This window comes from Pongo pygmaeus, chromosome 8, assembly GCF_028885625.2.
Source record: "Pongo pygmaeus isolate AG05252 chromosome 8, NHGRI_mPonPyg2-v2.0_pri, whole genome shotgun sequence".
Classification (NCBI taxonomy): domain Eukaryota; kingdom Metazoa; phylum Chordata; class Mammalia; order Primates; family Hominidae; genus Pongo; species Pongo pygmaeus.
Window position 1 is genome coordinate 100,880,019 of NC_072381.2, and position 17,703 is coordinate 100,897,721.

At 45.2% G+C, this 17,703-nt stretch overlaps 1 protein-coding gene across 11 annotated transcripts in view; it reads right to left on the minus strand.

Annotated features, from left to right (window-relative positions):
- Positions 1-10,476: 10,476 nt before the first annotated feature.
- The window catches only part of ALDH18A1 (aldehyde dehydrogenase 18 family member A1), a 50,813-nt gene continuing 43,586 nt past the window's right edge, over positions 10,477-17,703 (minus strand). For all 11 annotated transcript variants that reach the window (XM_054435806.2, XM_054435807.2, XM_063670010.1 and 8 more), the window contains 3 exons: positions 15,800-15,986; positions 14,717-14,812; positions 10,477-11,483 (listed from right to left, as the gene is read on the minus strand). In XM_054435806.2, coding sequence (XP_054291781.1) covers positions 11,302-11,483; positions 14,717-14,812; positions 15,800-15,986 — 465 coding nt within the window. In that variant the 3' untranslated portion in view covers positions 10,477-11,301. The remainder of the gene's footprint in view (positions 11,484-14,716; positions 14,813-15,799; positions 15,987-17,703) is intronic.

The window sequence follows — 17,703 nt, forward strand, 5'->3', positions numbered from 1 at the left end:
TATGAATGACCAGTCCAAGAATCTGTTTAAAGTTCAGACTTATAATAGTGGCAAATAAAAAGTCCTATTTGTGATGAAAAAAATAATGATAATCTCCAGTTCCATCCATGTTGCTGCAAATGACATGATTTCATTCTTTTTATGGCTAAACAGTATTCCATTGTGTATATATACCAGATTTTCTTTATTCTACCATTGATGGACACTTAAGTTGATTCCATATCTTAGCTATTGTGCATAGTGCTGCAATAAACATGCAAGTTTGCAGATATCCTTTTGATACATTGATTTCTTTTCCTTTGGGTAGATACCCATTAGTAGGATCACTGAATCAAATGGTAATTCTACTTTTAGTTTTTTTAAGAAATCTCTGGCCAGGCATGGTGGCTCATGCCTGTAATTCCAGCATTTTGGGAGGCCAAGGCAGGTGGATCACATGAGATCAGGAGTTCGGGACTCACCTTGCCAACATGGTGAAAACCCATCTCTACTAAAAATACAAAAATTAGCCAGGCATGATGGCAGGTGCCTGTAATCCAAGCTACTCGGGAGGCTGAGGCAGGAGAGTCGCTTGAACCCGGGAGGCAGAGGTTGCAATGAATTGAGATTGCACCACTCTACTCCAGCCTGGGCAACAGAGTGAGACTCCGTCTTAAAAAAAAAAGAAATCTCCATACTGTTTTCCATAGTGGTTGTACTAGTTTACATTCCCACCAGCAGTGTAAAAGAGTTCCCCTTTTTCCATATCCTCACCAAGATTTTTTTTTGTCTTTTTAATAAAAGCCATTCTGATTGGAGTAAGATCTCATTGTGGTTTTGATTTTTATTTCTCTAATGATTAGTGATGGTGAACATTTTTCATATACCTGTTGGCCATTTACATGTCTTCTTTTAAGAAATGTCTATTTATGTCCTTTGCCCGCTTTTTAATGGGATTATTTGTTTTTTCCTTTTTGAGATTTTTGAGTTCCTTTTATATTCTGGATATTAGTCCCTTGTTGAATGAATAGTTTGCAAATATTTTCTCCCTTTCAACAAGTTGTCTCTTCACTCTGTTGATTGAAACAATCAACTGCTCTTCAGAAGATTTTTAGTTTACTATAGTTCCGTTTGTCTATTTTTGTTTTTGTTGCCTGTGCTTTTGAGGTCTTAGTCATAGTTCTTTGCCTAGGCCAATGTCCAAGAGAATTTTTCTTAGTATTTTTATAGTTTTAGATCTCATGTTTCAGTCTTTAATCCATTTTGAATTTACTTTCGCATATGGTGAGAGAGAAGGATCCAGTTTCATTCTTCTACATGTGGCTATCCAATTTTCCCAGCACTCTTTATGGAAGAGGGTGTCCTTTGCCCAGTGTAAGCTCTTGGCACCTTTGTTGAAGATCAGTTGACTGTGTTCTCTAGTCTGTTCCATTGGTCTGTGTGTCTATTTTTATACCAATACCATGCTCTTTTGGTTACTATAGCCTTGTAATATATTTTGAAGTCCTGTAACATGATGCCTCTAGCTCATGTTAGAGGCATGAGAGGCTGGACCATCTCTATTTTCTTTGCCCTTGGGCTTTATAAGACACCCCTATGTCCATATAATACATTATCCTTTTCTTCTTAGGCAGGGCAGAGGTGGTTTATGTTACCTGTAATTCAACGAGTCTTAACTAAGACTACTTCTTTAGTGGCGGGGCAGGTTTAAAAGGGTCCGGTGAAATGTGTCTCCCTCATTGCACAGAAGGAAGAGAAAGAGGATGAATGGTGATATTTCTGAGACCACAACTTTGAATCATGAATCCTCAGGCCAAGGTGAAACTGATGCCTCTGGATTCTGATCACTCTACTCCACCATGGGAAGAAATTCAGACATGCCTAAGAAGTTGTCTGAATCTGTCGTCCAAAGCCAACCTGTCTTACCTTAATCTTTGATTAAAGTAAACTGCATTCCCACCCCCAGACAATATTTAAAAATGGAGGGAATGGAAACAGGGGAGATTCCTCTGTTTGTACATTTCACTTACTCCTGGGGGTCCCGAGTTGCAGATGAGCCTGAAGTTTACACCAGGGAGTAAACAAGATAGCTATTTGGACATCACACACCACTTTGCCAGTTTCCGTTCTCTTGAATTATTTACCATTTAATTGTCTGCATTGAAACAGAATCTGGAAATACAGAGTCAGAGTTGTAGCCCTATTTGCAAGTTACAGAAAGAAAACTAGAGTTCAGTGAAGTACCTGGGGCAGAAGCACTTCATGAGTTTCTGAAGTTCTCTTACCTTGGGAGGGCTGTGAATGCAGGGGGTGAAACCAGCACAGCAGCAAAGAGAAAGACAGCCTCAGGCTGGAAGGGACCTTAGAAGTCACTAGTCCAGTCTCCCGTTTGAGGTCACTCTCTCCCTCCAGTGTAGAGGTCTGGCATCTAGTCTGTACTTTCCCCTGAACTGGCTGTGTCACCAAGAGCACCTGAACCTTGATTTCTTCATCTGTAAAGGATAGAATACAAAGAAGGATGGGATGGAAAATAAACCTGTCTATAAATTTAAAAAATTGTTATCACAAATTTTATTTTCACCATTGTACCAATAATTTCTTCTTTCTTTTCCTTTTCTTTCTTTCTCTTTCTTTTCTCTCTCTCTCCTTCCTTCCTTCTGTCCGTCCTTCCTTCCTTCCTTCCTTCCTCTCTCTTTTTCTTTCTTTTTTATTTTTCAAGACAGGGTCTCACTCTGTGGCCCAAGCTGGAGTGCAGTGGCACTATCTTGGCCCACTGCAGTCTCAAACTCCTGAGCTCAAGCAGTCCTCCCACCTCAGCCTCCCTAGTAGCTAGTAGCTAGGATCACAGATGTGCACCACCATGCTTGGCTACTTTTTTTTTTTTTTTTTTTGAGACGGAGTCTTGCTCTTTCGCCCAGGCTGGGGTGCAGTGGCGTGATCTTAGCTCACTGCAACCTCCGCCTCCCAAGTTCAAGCAATTCTCCTGCCTCAGCCTCTCGAGTAGCTGGGACTACAGGTGTATGCCACCATGCCCGGCTAATTTTTGTATTTTTTAGGAGAGACAGGGTTTCACCATGTTGGCCAGGCTGGTCTCAAATTCCTGAACTTGTGATCTGCCCGCTTCAGTCTCCCAAAGTGCTGGGATTATAGTCATGAGCCACCGCGCCTGGCCCATCCTCAGCTACTTTTTGTATTATTTTTCTTTTTGTAGAGACAGGGTCTCACCATATTGCCCAGGCTAGTCTCAAACTCCTGGGCTCAAGCAATCCTCTGCCTAGGCTTCCCAGTGCTGGGATTACAGGTGTGAGCCACCATGCCTGGCCTGCACCAATAATTTCCCATAGAAAGAAATATTAATAGCAATGAAAATTTTAAAATAAAGTAGAAAATTTAGAAAAGTATAATGACAAATAAAACTCACTTGTCTCACTGCTCAGTAGAAATCACTCATTAGCCGAGCATGGTGGTGTGTGCCTATAGTCCCAGCTACTTGGGAGGCTGAGGCAGGAGAGTCAGTTGAATCCGGGAGGCAGAGGTTGTGGTGAGCCGAGATCGCGCCACTACACTCCAGCCTGGAAAACAGAGCGAGACTCTCTCTCTCTCTCTCTCTATATATATATATGTGTATATATATATATACACATATCTCTTTTTTTTTTTTTTTGAGACAGGGTCTCACTCTGTCACCCAGGCTTAAGTGCAATGGCTTGATTATTGCTCACGGTAGCTTCGAGCTCCTGGGCTCAGGAGACCCTCCCGCCTCAGCCTCCTAAGTAGCTGGGACTACAGGTACACATAACATGCCTGGCTAAGTAAAAAAACAATTTTGTAGACATAGGGTCTTGATATGTTGCCCAGGTTTGTCTTGAACCCCTGTCCTCAAGTGATACTCCAGCCTCAGCTTCCCAAAGTGCTGGGATTACAGTTGTGAGCCACTGTGCCCAGCCCATAATATTATTTGATACATTGTCTTCCAGTCTTTTTCTAACTAAATATATATAATTGAGAAATTTTAATATACTGTTTTATAGCTTAGTTTTTTCCTATTCAATATTTTCTAGTGCATCTCTTCTCCATGTCAGTAAATATTCTTCAAAAACAAGAATTTTGGCTGGGTGTGGTGGCTCATGCCTGTAATCCCAGCACTTTGGGAGCCTGAGGTAGGCCGATCATGAGGCTGGGAACTCAAGACCAACCTGGCCAACATAGTGAAAACCCATCTCTACTAAAAATACAAAAATTAGCTGAGCATGGTGGCGCGTACCTGTAGTCCCAGCTACTCAGGAGGCTGAGGCAGAAGAGTTGCTTGAACCCGGGAGGCAGATGTTGCAGTGAATCGAGATAGTGATACTGCACTCCAGCCTGGGCAAGAGAGCGAGACTCAGTCTCAAAAAAAATAAAAAATATAAAAAAATTAGATACAGGGTCTCACTATATTGCCTAGACTGGCCTCAGACTCCTGGGCTCAAGTGATCCTCCTGCCTTGGCCTCCCAAGATGCTGGAATTACAGGCATGAGCCACCATTCCTGGCCAAGTTATGCATTTACTAGTTAGGGTCAATTTACACCACCAATTTCAATGGAAATCAACATGATTTTTGATATTTGCAAGGAAAATGGTCCACTTCTTACAAATAGACTTTGGGATGAAAAATGAAGATGAGGCAGACACATCTACAGTGAGGAAAAGGATGATGCCTCCTTTTTCCTCATAGGCAACTGGGGGGAGGGGAAAGGAGATAAGTAAAGGCATGTTGGGGAAGTCAGAGAAGCATCTACACCTGCTCATTATATCAAGTGTCTAGAGACTCTCTAAATAATTCAGGCACAGTTGGCTCCCTCCAGGGGCAGGTGTTGAGGAGAGTTTCCAGACAAGCAGCTCCTCTTGCAAAACTGGAGCAGACTGAGGATCTGATTACATGAAAAGGGGTCCAGTTAGTAGCTATGGCAACCTCCTTCTTCAGCCTTACAACTTGCCTTTGGGATAAGGTACAAGAAGCTTCTGGGAAAACACTACTGCTACGCCCCCTGTGGTGGTGAAGCGTTTTGAAGCTCTGTTGTCTTGAGTTCAAATCCAGTTCCTCCACTACAGTGTGATCTTGGGGAATTTACTGATTTTTAAGTTCTATACCTGTAAAATAGGGGTAACAATTCCCCTACTCAGATTATTGTGGCATCATACATAATTCATCTAGCCCCCTTACTATGATGCTTAGTACATGGTGCTTAGTACATAGTAGATCTGTCCTAAGAATGTCCTCACTTTATGTCCTAGGAATTGATGCTTGGACTTTAAATAAAAGAGAAATGTAGGGCCTGGTGTGGTGGCATGCACTTGTAATCCTAACTATTCAGGAGCTGAGACAGAAGGATTGCTTGAGCCCAGGAGCTGAGTTTGAGACCAGTCTGGGTGACAGAGTGAGACCCCTGTCTCAAAGGGGGAAAAAAAAGCAATGTCGAAAACTAAGAGAAAGCCATTCCTTAGAATCATAAATAGTAACAGCCAATAGTTATTGAAGGTTAACCATATGCTGAATACTGTGCTGAATGCTTTACATTTACTCTCGCAAAACCATTTATGGATACGTGTTATCAAAATTCAGAGAAGTTAAGACACTTTCCCCAGGTCAAACAACTAGCAGGTGTTAGAATCAAGGTCCAAACCCTATTCTGCCTCTAAACTGAAAAGGCCTGTGCTCTTACCCTGTAGGTAAGAGGATCTCTGAAAGTTATTTTACTGATCCGGCACTTCATTTCCAGGAGAGCAGCCTGAGTATTGGGAGGGGATAATTTGCTGGGCATTGAGGAAGAGCAGGCCGACTTCCTTAGGTCCATGGGACCCGACTGCCCTCTAGCGTTAGAGGAATCCTGGGGCCAGATGGAATAAAGAGCGAGTTGGTTTTCTTAGGTTATGGTGAATCCTCCTGCCTTCAGCATGGGATCATATCTGTCCAGTTTGGTGTTTTCCTATTGGCCAAAGTGTTTCTCCTAGGGATTAGGGTAAAATAGGCTGTAAAGGGCGGGAGTTAAGGATAAGAATTACCTGAGTTTAAAGCAGCAATTCTCAGACAGATCAACGTTTGGACCATCAGGTGGAGGGAATGTCTCTTATCCCCAGCATCTAGCACATAGTGGGTGCTCACTGGATACTGAATGAGGTTTTAAAATCTCATTCTCACTAACAGCAGAGTTCTGTAAAATAGAAGAGATCTGCAAACTTAAATGAGGTGCCCTTAAGAGTAGTTATGAAGCTATTCATCGAGTTTTGCCAGAAGTGCTAGTGGAAAAGACATTGTAACATTTAACTCAATATCCACTACAGGAGACTCCACAGGACACTTTCATAAGGAAGAGAGAACAATGACACTCCTCAGTGGTTTACAGATAAGTTGGGGTCAGGGACGACTTGATCGTCTTAGACTGCCAGCCTCATACCAGTGTCCCTAATGGTCCATGGATCTCAGAGAAAACCCCCTCCATCTCTATAGCTCTGCCCAAGTAGCCTGTTTCAAAGCTACTCAGTGAGCATCTGTGTGCATTGCACCTTGCTGGGCTCAGTGGGGGATACAAAGACAGATATACCAGATGTGGCTAATTGTGGCCAACATGGATGGTACTTCTTCCATGAGCTAGGTGTCCAGTCCGTTATCTGATTATTTACTGACAGGAATCTTCAAGGTAAGTATTAACTGTCTACTTTTTTCCAAATAAGGAAATTGAGGCTCATTGCAGCAAAAAACAATCCTGCAAGTTCCTACAATTTATAGATTGGAGTGCAAGTCATATGACTCCCAAATCCACACTCTCTCCACTATGCCACTCTGGCCAATTCTTTGAAATATTAGGACTCCTTTTCTAAAATGCAGGTATCTCCAAGACAATTATTCCTGTTTTTGTCTGCTTTGGCTGCCATAACAAAATATCATAGACTAGGTGGATCAAACAACAGAAATTTATTTTTCAGTCTGGAGATTGGGAAGTCCAAGATCGAGATGCTGGCCAGTTCGGTTCTTGGTGAGGGCCCTGCTTCCTAGCTTGCAGGAGACTGTTTTGTCTTCTCACTGTGTCCTCACATGAAGGGCAGGAGGTCAAGGTCTCTAGTGTCTCTTATTTTACTTTTTACCCAACAGTTTGTTGAGAGACGTGGCGTCTCTTATGAAAGCACCAATCCCACCATGAGGGCCCCACCCTCATGACCTCATCTAACCCTAATTACCTCCCAAAGGCCCCATCTCCAAACACCATCACATTGAGGGGTAGGGCTTCAATGAAGGAATTTGGGAAGGGCACAAACATTCAGTCCATAACAACCCCCATCAAGCCATCAGTTTAAAAACAGATGGCTTTTCCTATACTTTGTTTCTTACATTTAGCTTTCTCTAGCCTCATTTCCTACTGACCCTTAGTCTGTAGCCTCTGCCTAGGGCAAGTCTACAACTCACTTTTTTTTTTTTTTTTTTTTTTTTTTTTGAGACGGAGTTTCACTCTTGTCACCCAGGCTGGAGTGCAATGGCACGAGCTCGTCTCACTGCAACCCCCATCTCCCAGTTCAAGAGATTCTCCTGCCTCAGCCTCCCGAGTAGCTGGGATTATAGGCACCTGCCATCATGCTCGGCTAATTTTTGTGTTTTTAGTAAAGACAAGGTTTCACCATGTTGGCCAGGCTGGTCTTGAACTGCTGACCTCAGGTGATCCATCCGCCTTGGCCTCCCAAAGTGCTGGGATTACAGGCATGAGCCACTGCACCATCCTACAATTCACTCTTTCCTCTCCAAAACTGCCTGGGAATTTTGTCTTTTCTTCACCTCTTATGGAGCACTTCAGCTTTCCCATATAAACTCGCATTACAAAACTCATCATTGAGCTCAAGGGAACAAAAGAGCCTTCCAAGAAAATCTACTCTTTGGAAAGTCACTAGGGGTAACTGTACCTAACATCGCTACCCTCTAGTGTAGTAGCTTACCCGATTTTTATCTTCTCCTCTTCCTCACAAAGAGGATCTTGATTTTTGTTTGAGCAGGAATGTGCCCAGCTGTAAAACTCTATTTCCCAGTCCTCACAGCTACAGTTGCTCATGTGGCCACAATAAACAATTCCTCCTGATGAGAGGTAAGGGAAGTCACTGACTGGGGCTTCCAGGAAAGCTCTTTAAATGTGGGTGTGTTGGGCGAACTCAGCTGTGCATGCCTCTTTCCCCTGCCCTTCTTCCTGACTGGGACATAGATGGAACACAGGTGTAGTGATGGAACAGCCATCACGGTGCAAGGGAAGCTGCGGAGTTAAGAATGTCAGGGCTGAAAGTTGGAGATTCTGGGTTCCTAATGGCATCACAGGGTTGCCCTGTTGGTCTTGAGCTACTTCTGGACTTCTCATTGTGGAAGAAAAACAAAACTCCCAGGTTACTTACAGTAGTGGTAATGCTGGGATAAATCATATAAGGGGCTAAAAATTCCAGTTCTTTGCCCCACCCTCAGAAATTTTGGCTCAGCAGATCTGGGTGCGGGAATCTACAGTTTTAGCTAGCCCCTGTGGTCATTCTGTTACAATGATCCTTGAACCACAGTTTGAAGTAGTCTGAGGCCCACATATACAGCAAATTGCTAGCAGAGGGGTGTGTGTGTGTGTGTGTGTGTGAAGAGCGGGTCAGTGATGTTGGGTTTTGCTTTGAATGCCTAGCAAAGACTTGGCCAGCTGTGGGTGTCAGATTAAAAAAACACCTTGTTCAGCTAATTTGCAATTTAGTGATGAAGAGCTTCCCACACCCCCATCTAACTAGAAAGCTTATCCAAGCTCCCATTTCGTGAGTGTGGAAACTGAGGCAAAAATGTTTAAGTAGTTACCCAAGGTCACAATGCCAGTCAGTGACAGAGCTGGAAAAAAATTCTGGAGTCCCAGTTCAGTGCTCCCTCCATTACACTGGGCTGCAAATAGCACCATGAAACTTTAGTGTCTGCTCACCTCTCCCTCCCATTTCCTCTGTCAGGCAGTGCAGTGGGACATTGTGGCTACCTCTCTGGCCGCCATCCCAGCCCTCTTTTATTCTCCAGCAGCCCTACTGTTTAGGTGAATGAATCCTGCTCTCAGCTCCATGAATCAATTAGGATAATCTTCTTCCTCTATCTGATTTTCCTCCTCCCTTACCAATAGAACCCTTACTTTCTTGGAGCTGCAATGTGCCCAAATAAAAAAGCTACACCTCCCAGATCCCTTTTAGAGAGGGTAGGTCATGAGCTAGTTTTGGTCAAGCCACTGGGCCGGGGGGGTCTTCTTGAAATGTCACTTAGAAGGGGCAGCTGGCAGACACTCCTCTGCCTATGGTTCTTCCTTCTTCCTGCTGGCTGGAATGCAGTCCTGATGGTTGGAATGCCACTACCACGTGGACAAGAGCCTTACCCTAGGACAGAAGAGCATAAACCAAAAACAGCCCCAGTGCCTGATGGCCTTCATGGAGGCATTACCTCAGCCTTGAAGCCGCCTACTTCCAGAGCTCTTTTTACATGAGAGAAAAAGGAATGATCAAGTTCAAGCCCCAATTCTTTGAAGTTTCTGTGGCATGCAGGTCAACTCAATGTGTGCATTTATAGCAATGACTGATGCAGGCCAGTTTAATGAGCGAAGCTTGGGGTTTCTGTCTGATGATGATAGTGGTCTTTCTCAGGGCCCAGATGCAGGCCTGCCTTCTCAGTGGTCTTCCCCAAGGGCCCCAGCTCTCTTGGGCTGCCTTCTATTTAAGATTCCTGGGCATTTGTTGTCTGGTTGGGAGCTCATTGTGGTATTTGTGACAGTTTCAGGCAGGACTGTTTATAGCCTTTTCAGGCAAGCTATGCCAGAACTCCTCATCCAGAGGGCAGGGCAGTCAGGGTGACTTGCCAGACCATGTAAGGGTCTGGAGAAGAGGCAGGCTGTGCAGCCTGCCTGGGAACATGTTCCACACGACACCATCATTCTTGTGCTGGTAAAACATCCTCAGAGGAAAAGCAGCAGCATTGTAAGCGAGTACTTATTTCTTTAGGAGGCCCCCATGAGACAAGAAATCTTTCAACTGCAGACTGTCAGGCATCAGGGGCCCTAAGGACAGGAGCTAGAGATGGAGGGAGAGTCGGGAGGGTCCCAGCTGTCAGGTGATCCTGAGGCAACAGGACTGGCAGGGAGGAGCTGGGGGGATGCAGTGAACTAAGGATGTCAGCTGGGGCTATGTGCCACCGTGGGAGCTCGCTCAGGTCGGACCCCACCAACTTCAGACCCTCACCACACTTTTAGTCTTCAAGCTCTTGGGTCTTAATCTCCTGTTTTCCTTTCCTGTCTCCCCGTCTGAGTCCCTCTGTGGGGTCTGCCTATGTTGCTTCCACCAATAAACACTGTTGAGGCAGATGTCTTGTCTCCCCAGACAGCTTCCAGAGAAGAGACCATGCCCGCAAGCAGGGCACGAGGGTCACAAGAGAGGAAAAGGAAGGGGGTAACAACAAATAAGGGAGAAAACTTCAATCATGCACAGGCTTTTCATAAAAAAACTTTATTTCTCAAAAAAGGGGGAAGAATCCAAAGTATTAAAATAATCCTCTAATTTTTGTTTTGGAGGAAAAGGGTAGGATGACAAAATAATTCATACAAAAATTTCAAGCATCACTGCCGTAGATATTCCTCCGTCTCAGTGGGGAACATCCTGAAACTTGCACCTCCTGCTGCAGCTCAGGTTCCAGCTGCATCATGGGGAACACAGCATCTCCTGGATGCAGGAAGCTGCAAGCATCTGGAATGCTTAATAATTTACCCCACAAATAAATACAAAAGGTCAATCTTCCCAGTGGAAATGATTCCATCGATTTTTGTGACTTTCTGATAAGAATGCTAAAAAGAAGAGTTGCCCCTTTTCTAAAATTCCAAATCTTTCCTTTTTGAAGATGACTACGTGTGAAAGAAATAAAATGTGAAAAGATTTGTTAAGGATGACTGGCTCTAGTACCAACTAAATGCCAAGGGGGACTGTAACTCACTGAGGTGATACAAAGCAGCCATGGGTTTTCCTCGCCTTTTATATGGGGAAAACGCACCTTTCAATCCTAGAAGATAATTGGACTTGGCAAAGTCCCTATCGGTAGCAATTATTTTCTTACTTTAAAAAAAAAAAGGGTGAGCTGGGAGCCAGACTGCGCACATCAGCCAAGATTGCTATTGCCAAACAGAGCCCAGAAGCATCCAGGTACACTTTCCAACAGGCAGACCCTACCACGAACTGGGAGACAAGAGCGGGCTCTCTCCTGAGATAAGACAAGTTTAACTGTGAAGACCTTTTGGAACATTCCCGGGTTTTCCTGGCTCTTTTCAGTTGGTGTTTCTCTGAGGAATAGGGAGGTTCTCATGAAGATATTTTAAACTTCCATGCTCTGAGAAATCTGAGACCACGTGGTCCTTCCCTCGCAGCAGCCACTTAGTAGTAAGCAGTCCCTCAAGTCCTACTGGTCCCCGGGCGTGGATTCTCGATGTACTGATTCCCACTTCAGCTCCTGTGAAAAAGCATGATAAAAGATGTGGCTTTTCCCAGCCTCTGCTTCCTGTCCATGCCCCAGACCCACCCTGCTGCTTTCCCCTCACTTGGTACCCTCTCTTCCTGCTAACTCCTCATCCATCCTCCCCAGGAGAGCTGAGTCACCCTGTTCCCATAAACATATTCTCCGGTTACTACAAATCATGATACACTCCTTCTCGTGAAACAGTGTGTGGACTCCTCTTCTGTATTTTATCCCTAGTGCATTTTGACAATGCTATTAATACAAGTGCTGTCTCTTTTATCAGTTTAGCGTCTGAATTGCATACCATATTTTGACATTTGGGCATGTTTTGAGGGGTATGACAATGTTTACCATGATGGTTTTACCTCCTCAAATACTCTTTAAATCTTAGAAAGAAAGGGACATGTTCTTGGTATCCCCTAGAAGTCTTAGCACAAGGGACTCATTAGACAGTTACTGAATACATCAAAGGGTTACTGTTCATTCCCTTTCCTCTTGCTCCCAGCTCAGACCTAGGGAACGTCAGGGGTTTTCCTGGGCCTGGCTTGGTGTTCTGCACTGTATACAGTGGAGGCAGGGTTCCCTCAATCATCACAACTTTACTGAGCACGTACTATGTACTAGGCACTGTGTTGAGCCCTGGGGATAAAGTGGTGAACAACAGATACAAGGCCCTGTTTTTGTGGAGCTGATATTATAGCAGGCGAGGCAGCCAAAGGACAGGTGAGTAAACAGTCTCCTGTGGTGCTCAAGTGCAGTGATGGGTGCTATGATAGAGGTTGTGTGGTGGAGCTGGGGACATGCTGGCTAGGATGGTCAGGGAAAGCCTCCCTAAGGAAGTGCCTTTTGGTTGGGACCTCAACAGTGAGAAGGAGCTGGCTGGAGAAAACCTGACAGAGGTGCCGCAGGCAGAGAGAAGAGCAAGTACGAGACATGGTGGGGGCGGGATGTGCCTGGGGTAATGGTTGGCAAGGAGACTGAAACCAGCAGGATTCAAATTCTGGTTCAACAGCATAGAGACCACATGACTTTGGACATACTACCTAACTTCATGTCTCATGCCTCAGTTTCTTCATCTGGAAAATGAGAATTCATTTTGCAGAATGAAGTGAGAGCATGCCTGCGACACATTTAGCACAGTGCTAGGAATGTAGTAAATGCTCAGTAGAATCTCTTACTGTCATTAATGCATTTCACAAGGAATTTAACTCAACCAGCTTTCACTCTGAGCTGGTGTGGGAAGGACAATGAAATGATCTTTTGTTCTTCCTTCATCCTGGATTTTCATTTGAATGCTGGGTGCCCCAGCCCTTAAAAATATGTTGCTATTTCTTTTTCAAGTACATGGAGTATAAAGATCAGTGCAAGTGATGTGATAATTACATCAAAATCCCAACATAATACAAATGGGGAACTAAAGAGTATCATGATTAAGAATAACCGAGTTAAATTCCCTTTCATAACCTTTTAACAATTCGGTGAGAATTATTTCTCTAGGCAGATCATCTACTCAAAAAGTTCAGGATTAAAATGTGTGTCTTTCTGTTTTGTTTTGTTATACAGATAGGGCCTCACTCTCTCCCAGGCTGGAGTACAGTGGCACCATCTTAGCTCACTGCAGCCTCGAACTCCTGGGCTCAAGGGATCCTCTTGCCTCAGCCTCCTGAGTAACTGGGACTACAGGCTCACACCATCACACCTGGATAATTTTTTCATCTCTGTAGAGAGGAGGTCTCGCTGCGTTGCCCAGGCTGGTCTCGAACTCCCCGACTCATGAGATCCTCCTGCCTCAGCCTCTCAAAGTGCCGGGATTACAGGTGTGAGCCACTGCGTGTGGCCTAAAATGTTTTGAGTTGAAATAATTCTCAAATATTCAGAAAACGTGTCATAAATGCATTATTGGAGATTTTTTTTCTGTTTTTTTTTTTGAGATTGAGTTTAGCTCTTGTTGCCCAGGCTAGAGCGCAATGGTGTGGTCTCGGCTCACTGCAACCTCTGCCTCCCAGGTTCAAGAGATTCTCCTGCCTCAGCCTCCCGAGTAGCTGGGATTACAGGCAAGCACCACCATGCTCAGCTAATTTTGTATTTTTAGTAGAGACGGGGTTTCTCTATGTTGGTCACGCTGATCTCGAACTCCCGACCTCAGGTGATCTGCCCGCCTTGGCCTCCCAAAGTGCTGGAATTATAGGCGTGAGCCACTGCGCCTGTTCTGGAGTTTTATATACTGGTACCCCTGAAAACCAGAGACTGTCCAAATAACCCCAACACGACAGACGGCTGGAAATTTTATACCTAATGGAAGGGGACAGAAGTGCCCTTCTGAAGCTTTTTATTTCAAGGTCTGCTGTAGAAGGTAACCTTGTACTTCTGGCTGGCCTGTTTGTTTTGATGCTGGTACTTAGGCCCACGGCACCTTCTTTTGTCCTACCATTGTGGGGTTTCCTATCTCTGAGGCAAACTGGCTGTGCCACTTTGATGAAATAAGTCTGTAAAAGGAGTGCTCTCAAGGGACGCAGCATGTATCTCTGGCACAGCCTGTGCAAAAAGGCAGGCTGTGGTCGCCCACGCTGTAGCGGGAGAACCCAGGCTTTGGACTTACTCAAGTTTGGGTCTGAATGCCAGCTGTGGGACTTTGGGCAAGTTACTATACTTCTCTGAATCTCATTCTCCCTCTATGAAAAATGAATACAAGTACCTGCCTTCTTAGCATGTGAAATGCTTAGAAGATAGGCCTTCCACCAATTCATGGGAGGTTTCATTAATTATTCTCCCTGATGATCCTACCTTGCCAGAAGTCTGTCTCTCTTTTTTTTTTTGAGATGGTGTCTCACTTTGTCCTGCAGGCTGGAGTGCAGTAGCGTAATCTCGGGCTCACCGCAATCTCTGCCTCCCGGGTTCAAGCAATTCTCCTGTCTCAGCCTCCTGAGTAGCTGGGATTACAGGCATGCGCCACCACACCTGGCTAATTTTTTGTATTTTTAGTAGAGACAAGGTTTCACCATGTTGGCCATGCTGGTCTTGAACTCCTGACCTCAGGTGATCCACCCACCTCGGCCTCCCAAAGTGCTGGGATTACAGGCGTGAGCCACCGCACCCAGCCTGTCTCTCTCTTATCTTGACCAACCATGTGACAGTCAAGGGGAGGCGTCTTCCCCACCTCCACATACCCCTGGACCACACAGTGCTTCCCAAGGAACTTCTTTCTTCCCAAGCAGAGTCCTTCTTACCCAGTCCAAAGCGGTAACCATCAGAAAAGCGAGTGCTGGCATTCCAGAACACACAGGCACTGTCTACATGCTGCAGGAAGAACTCCGCTGTGTTTTCTGCAGGGTAAAGGAGAAACCAAGTTAGGATGATACCCAGAGAACATCCCCGTTTCCAGCCATTCACTGGTGACAGATCAGGGCAGGGTCTGGGTCCCCACTGGGGCCTCCCCATGTGTTCTCACATATTAAATATTCAGGCTTGTGAAAAATCTCAACAGGAAGAAGACAAGTTAGCTTCATCAATCACAGCGTTGTGGAAAGACTGAGTTGGAATCCAGATCTCCCATGCAGGTGACCTGCCTAAACTTCCTACTTATGGGCTCCAGAGCCAGACCGCCTAGGCCTGAACTCCAGCTGTACACCTGCTGGCTTTGTGACCTTCTGCAGGTGTATAAAACTCTCTGTGTCTGGGTCAAAAGGGACTTACAACATTACCTAGCTGATAGGGTTGTAAAGAGGATGAAACACCGGGGAGTACTCATCCTAGTGCCTAGCACACAGTGAGTGCTTGGTAAATGTTGGCTGTTAATACGGGTGGTACTGCTCTGGTGACCTAATTAGCTGACTGTAAATTCCTCGAGGGGGCCCTACTGGCATCCTCCACCATTGAGGCTCCAGTATCTGACACCCAGGAGTGTCCCTGCATACATATTTGTGGAATAAATGAATGAGTGAATGAATGAATGAATGAATGTGCAGAGTTGGTTCTGCCCTTAATCTCCTGGGCCTTGGTTTCCTCGGCTGTAAAATGGGTTTATTTTAACTACCTTGTAAGATTTGTTGCATGCATTAAATGATAGTGCCTCTGACAGGGTTAGTCATCTTCGAAGCAGAGCTAATGATCCCTGCACCTCCTCCTCCGGCTGTGACAATATAATAAAGTGATGTGAAAGCACTCATCAAAGTACCAAATGCAACCACTACTAAACATTACCATAAGCCTACTCAAATGATGTTTTTCTGCAGCCCAAGAGGGGCTAAGAGGAGCAGGATCAGAAAGCAGCAAAGGCAGACACTGTATGCGGGAAGCATCTGGACACTGACCGTTCTCTGTGACGATGACATCCGTGTGGGAGCTGCCGTACTTGTGGATGTGGTCAATGGCATCCTGAACGTTGTCCACTACTTCAATGCATAATTCAAGGTCCCCATACTCAGTTCGGAGTGACTTCACTTCGGAAGGGCTGAAGGTCAGATAGGAGGCAAATTTGGGGCCTGCGTGAATTTTTACCTGGAACAGAGGAAGACCAGGGGCAACAACATAAAAACAACCGAAATAAGCAAGTTCTAGGATAGAACAGAAAGGTTAGCCTGTAAAACCATAGCCCAAAGTGGCTCCTGTAGCCTCGACAACTGAACTAGTCCTACTTTCCTCCCGCCAGCATGATCTGACTGGCCACTTGCCAGCAATGGGCCCTCAAGACAGTTGGAACAGGGATTGAAGCAGGAAGCCTTGAACGTTAAGGATGTGCAAGGTGGGCCGGGCGTGGTGGCTCATGCCTGTAATCCCAGCACTTTCAGAGGCTGAGACAGGTGGATAACTTGAGGTCAGGAGTTCGAAACCAACCTGGCCAACATGACGAAACCCCATCTTTACTAAAAAAATTAGCAGGGCATGGTGGCAGGTGTCTGTAATCTCAGCTACCTGGGAGGCTGAGGCAGGAGGAGAACTGCTTGAACCTGGGAGGCAGAGGTTGCAGTGAGCCGAGATCGTGCCACTGCACTCCAGCCTGGGGGACAGAGCAAGACTCCGTTTCAAAGAAAAAAAAAGAATAAAAAAGAATGTGCAAGGCGTTTAGTGGGTTATCAACACAAGGGCTTGACTTCTGGCATTTTACTAAAATGAATACTTGACAATAAAGATCCCAGTCCCTGCATATGGTACCTAGGCACTGGACTCGTGTAGAAGAAGGGAGGTGCCACATATATATTCCTACTCCCTGTACCCTAGCGAAGTCCCAGGTTTGCTTTAGAGGTAAGCAGTACTTGGTCAGGTTCCTTCAGCACCTCAAACTGTGGCTACTCGTTTGATTTCCAACTGTGTCAGTCTGGCCCCAACTCTAGGTTCAGCTCAGCCCCAGGCTCTGGCTCTGATTCTGCTGCTGGTTAGAGGAATTTAAGGACTCTGAGGCTGGTCACCGAGGATCCCAATCACAAGCTGGATCCCACTTAAGCCTTGTTCTCTGAGACATCCCCAGGACAGGGTTCATGCCTTGATTCTTTGGGATCAAGCTTTTGCCTTGGCTCAAGTTATAAGTGGTGTCTGCCTTATCCTCATGATTCCTGAGGCCCTGCCATTGTTTCCTATCTGGGATCTCACTTCCTCCGTGTTCCTTGAGGACTGGAACCCCAACCCTGTGCAAGTCATCCTTCTAGCTTTACTTTTTGCCATCCAAAAGTGCTGCATGAAGTACACACAGTGACTCATTTTGATTTGGAATTTCAAGGCCATTCTCATTTTAATGACTGAGGATACCACTGGTGTGTTCAAATTAGGTCTGAGGCGGGGTTTAGTCCTGGCTAAAGGAGAGCTTTCCTCCTGTCTAATCTAGTTCACTGTGGTGCTTGGCAAACACAGGTGCCCAATCGACAGGCTTCCTTACCAAAGTAAAGTAAGGCCCCCAAACATGAATGACCATGTGATCTAACTTCCTTGTAATCCATGGAGTACAGTTTCATTTTCAAAACAATTCTTTCCAGTTCTCACTGGGACCATGCCACATTTATAAGCTAACTGGAGCCTTCCTTTCCAGTCAAAGGATGGAAGGGAAGAGACACATGTTCAGAGTCAAAGCAACCAAGGCCAACAAGCACCTTCTCTACTGCCATGCTGGTTTATATAATTCTGAAAGTGTACTATGACATCAGAAATTAAAGCTTAAAATGCATCCATGCAGAGAGTTTAACAGATTGTCCATTTTTGCCTTGAGGGCATCTATTATATTTTC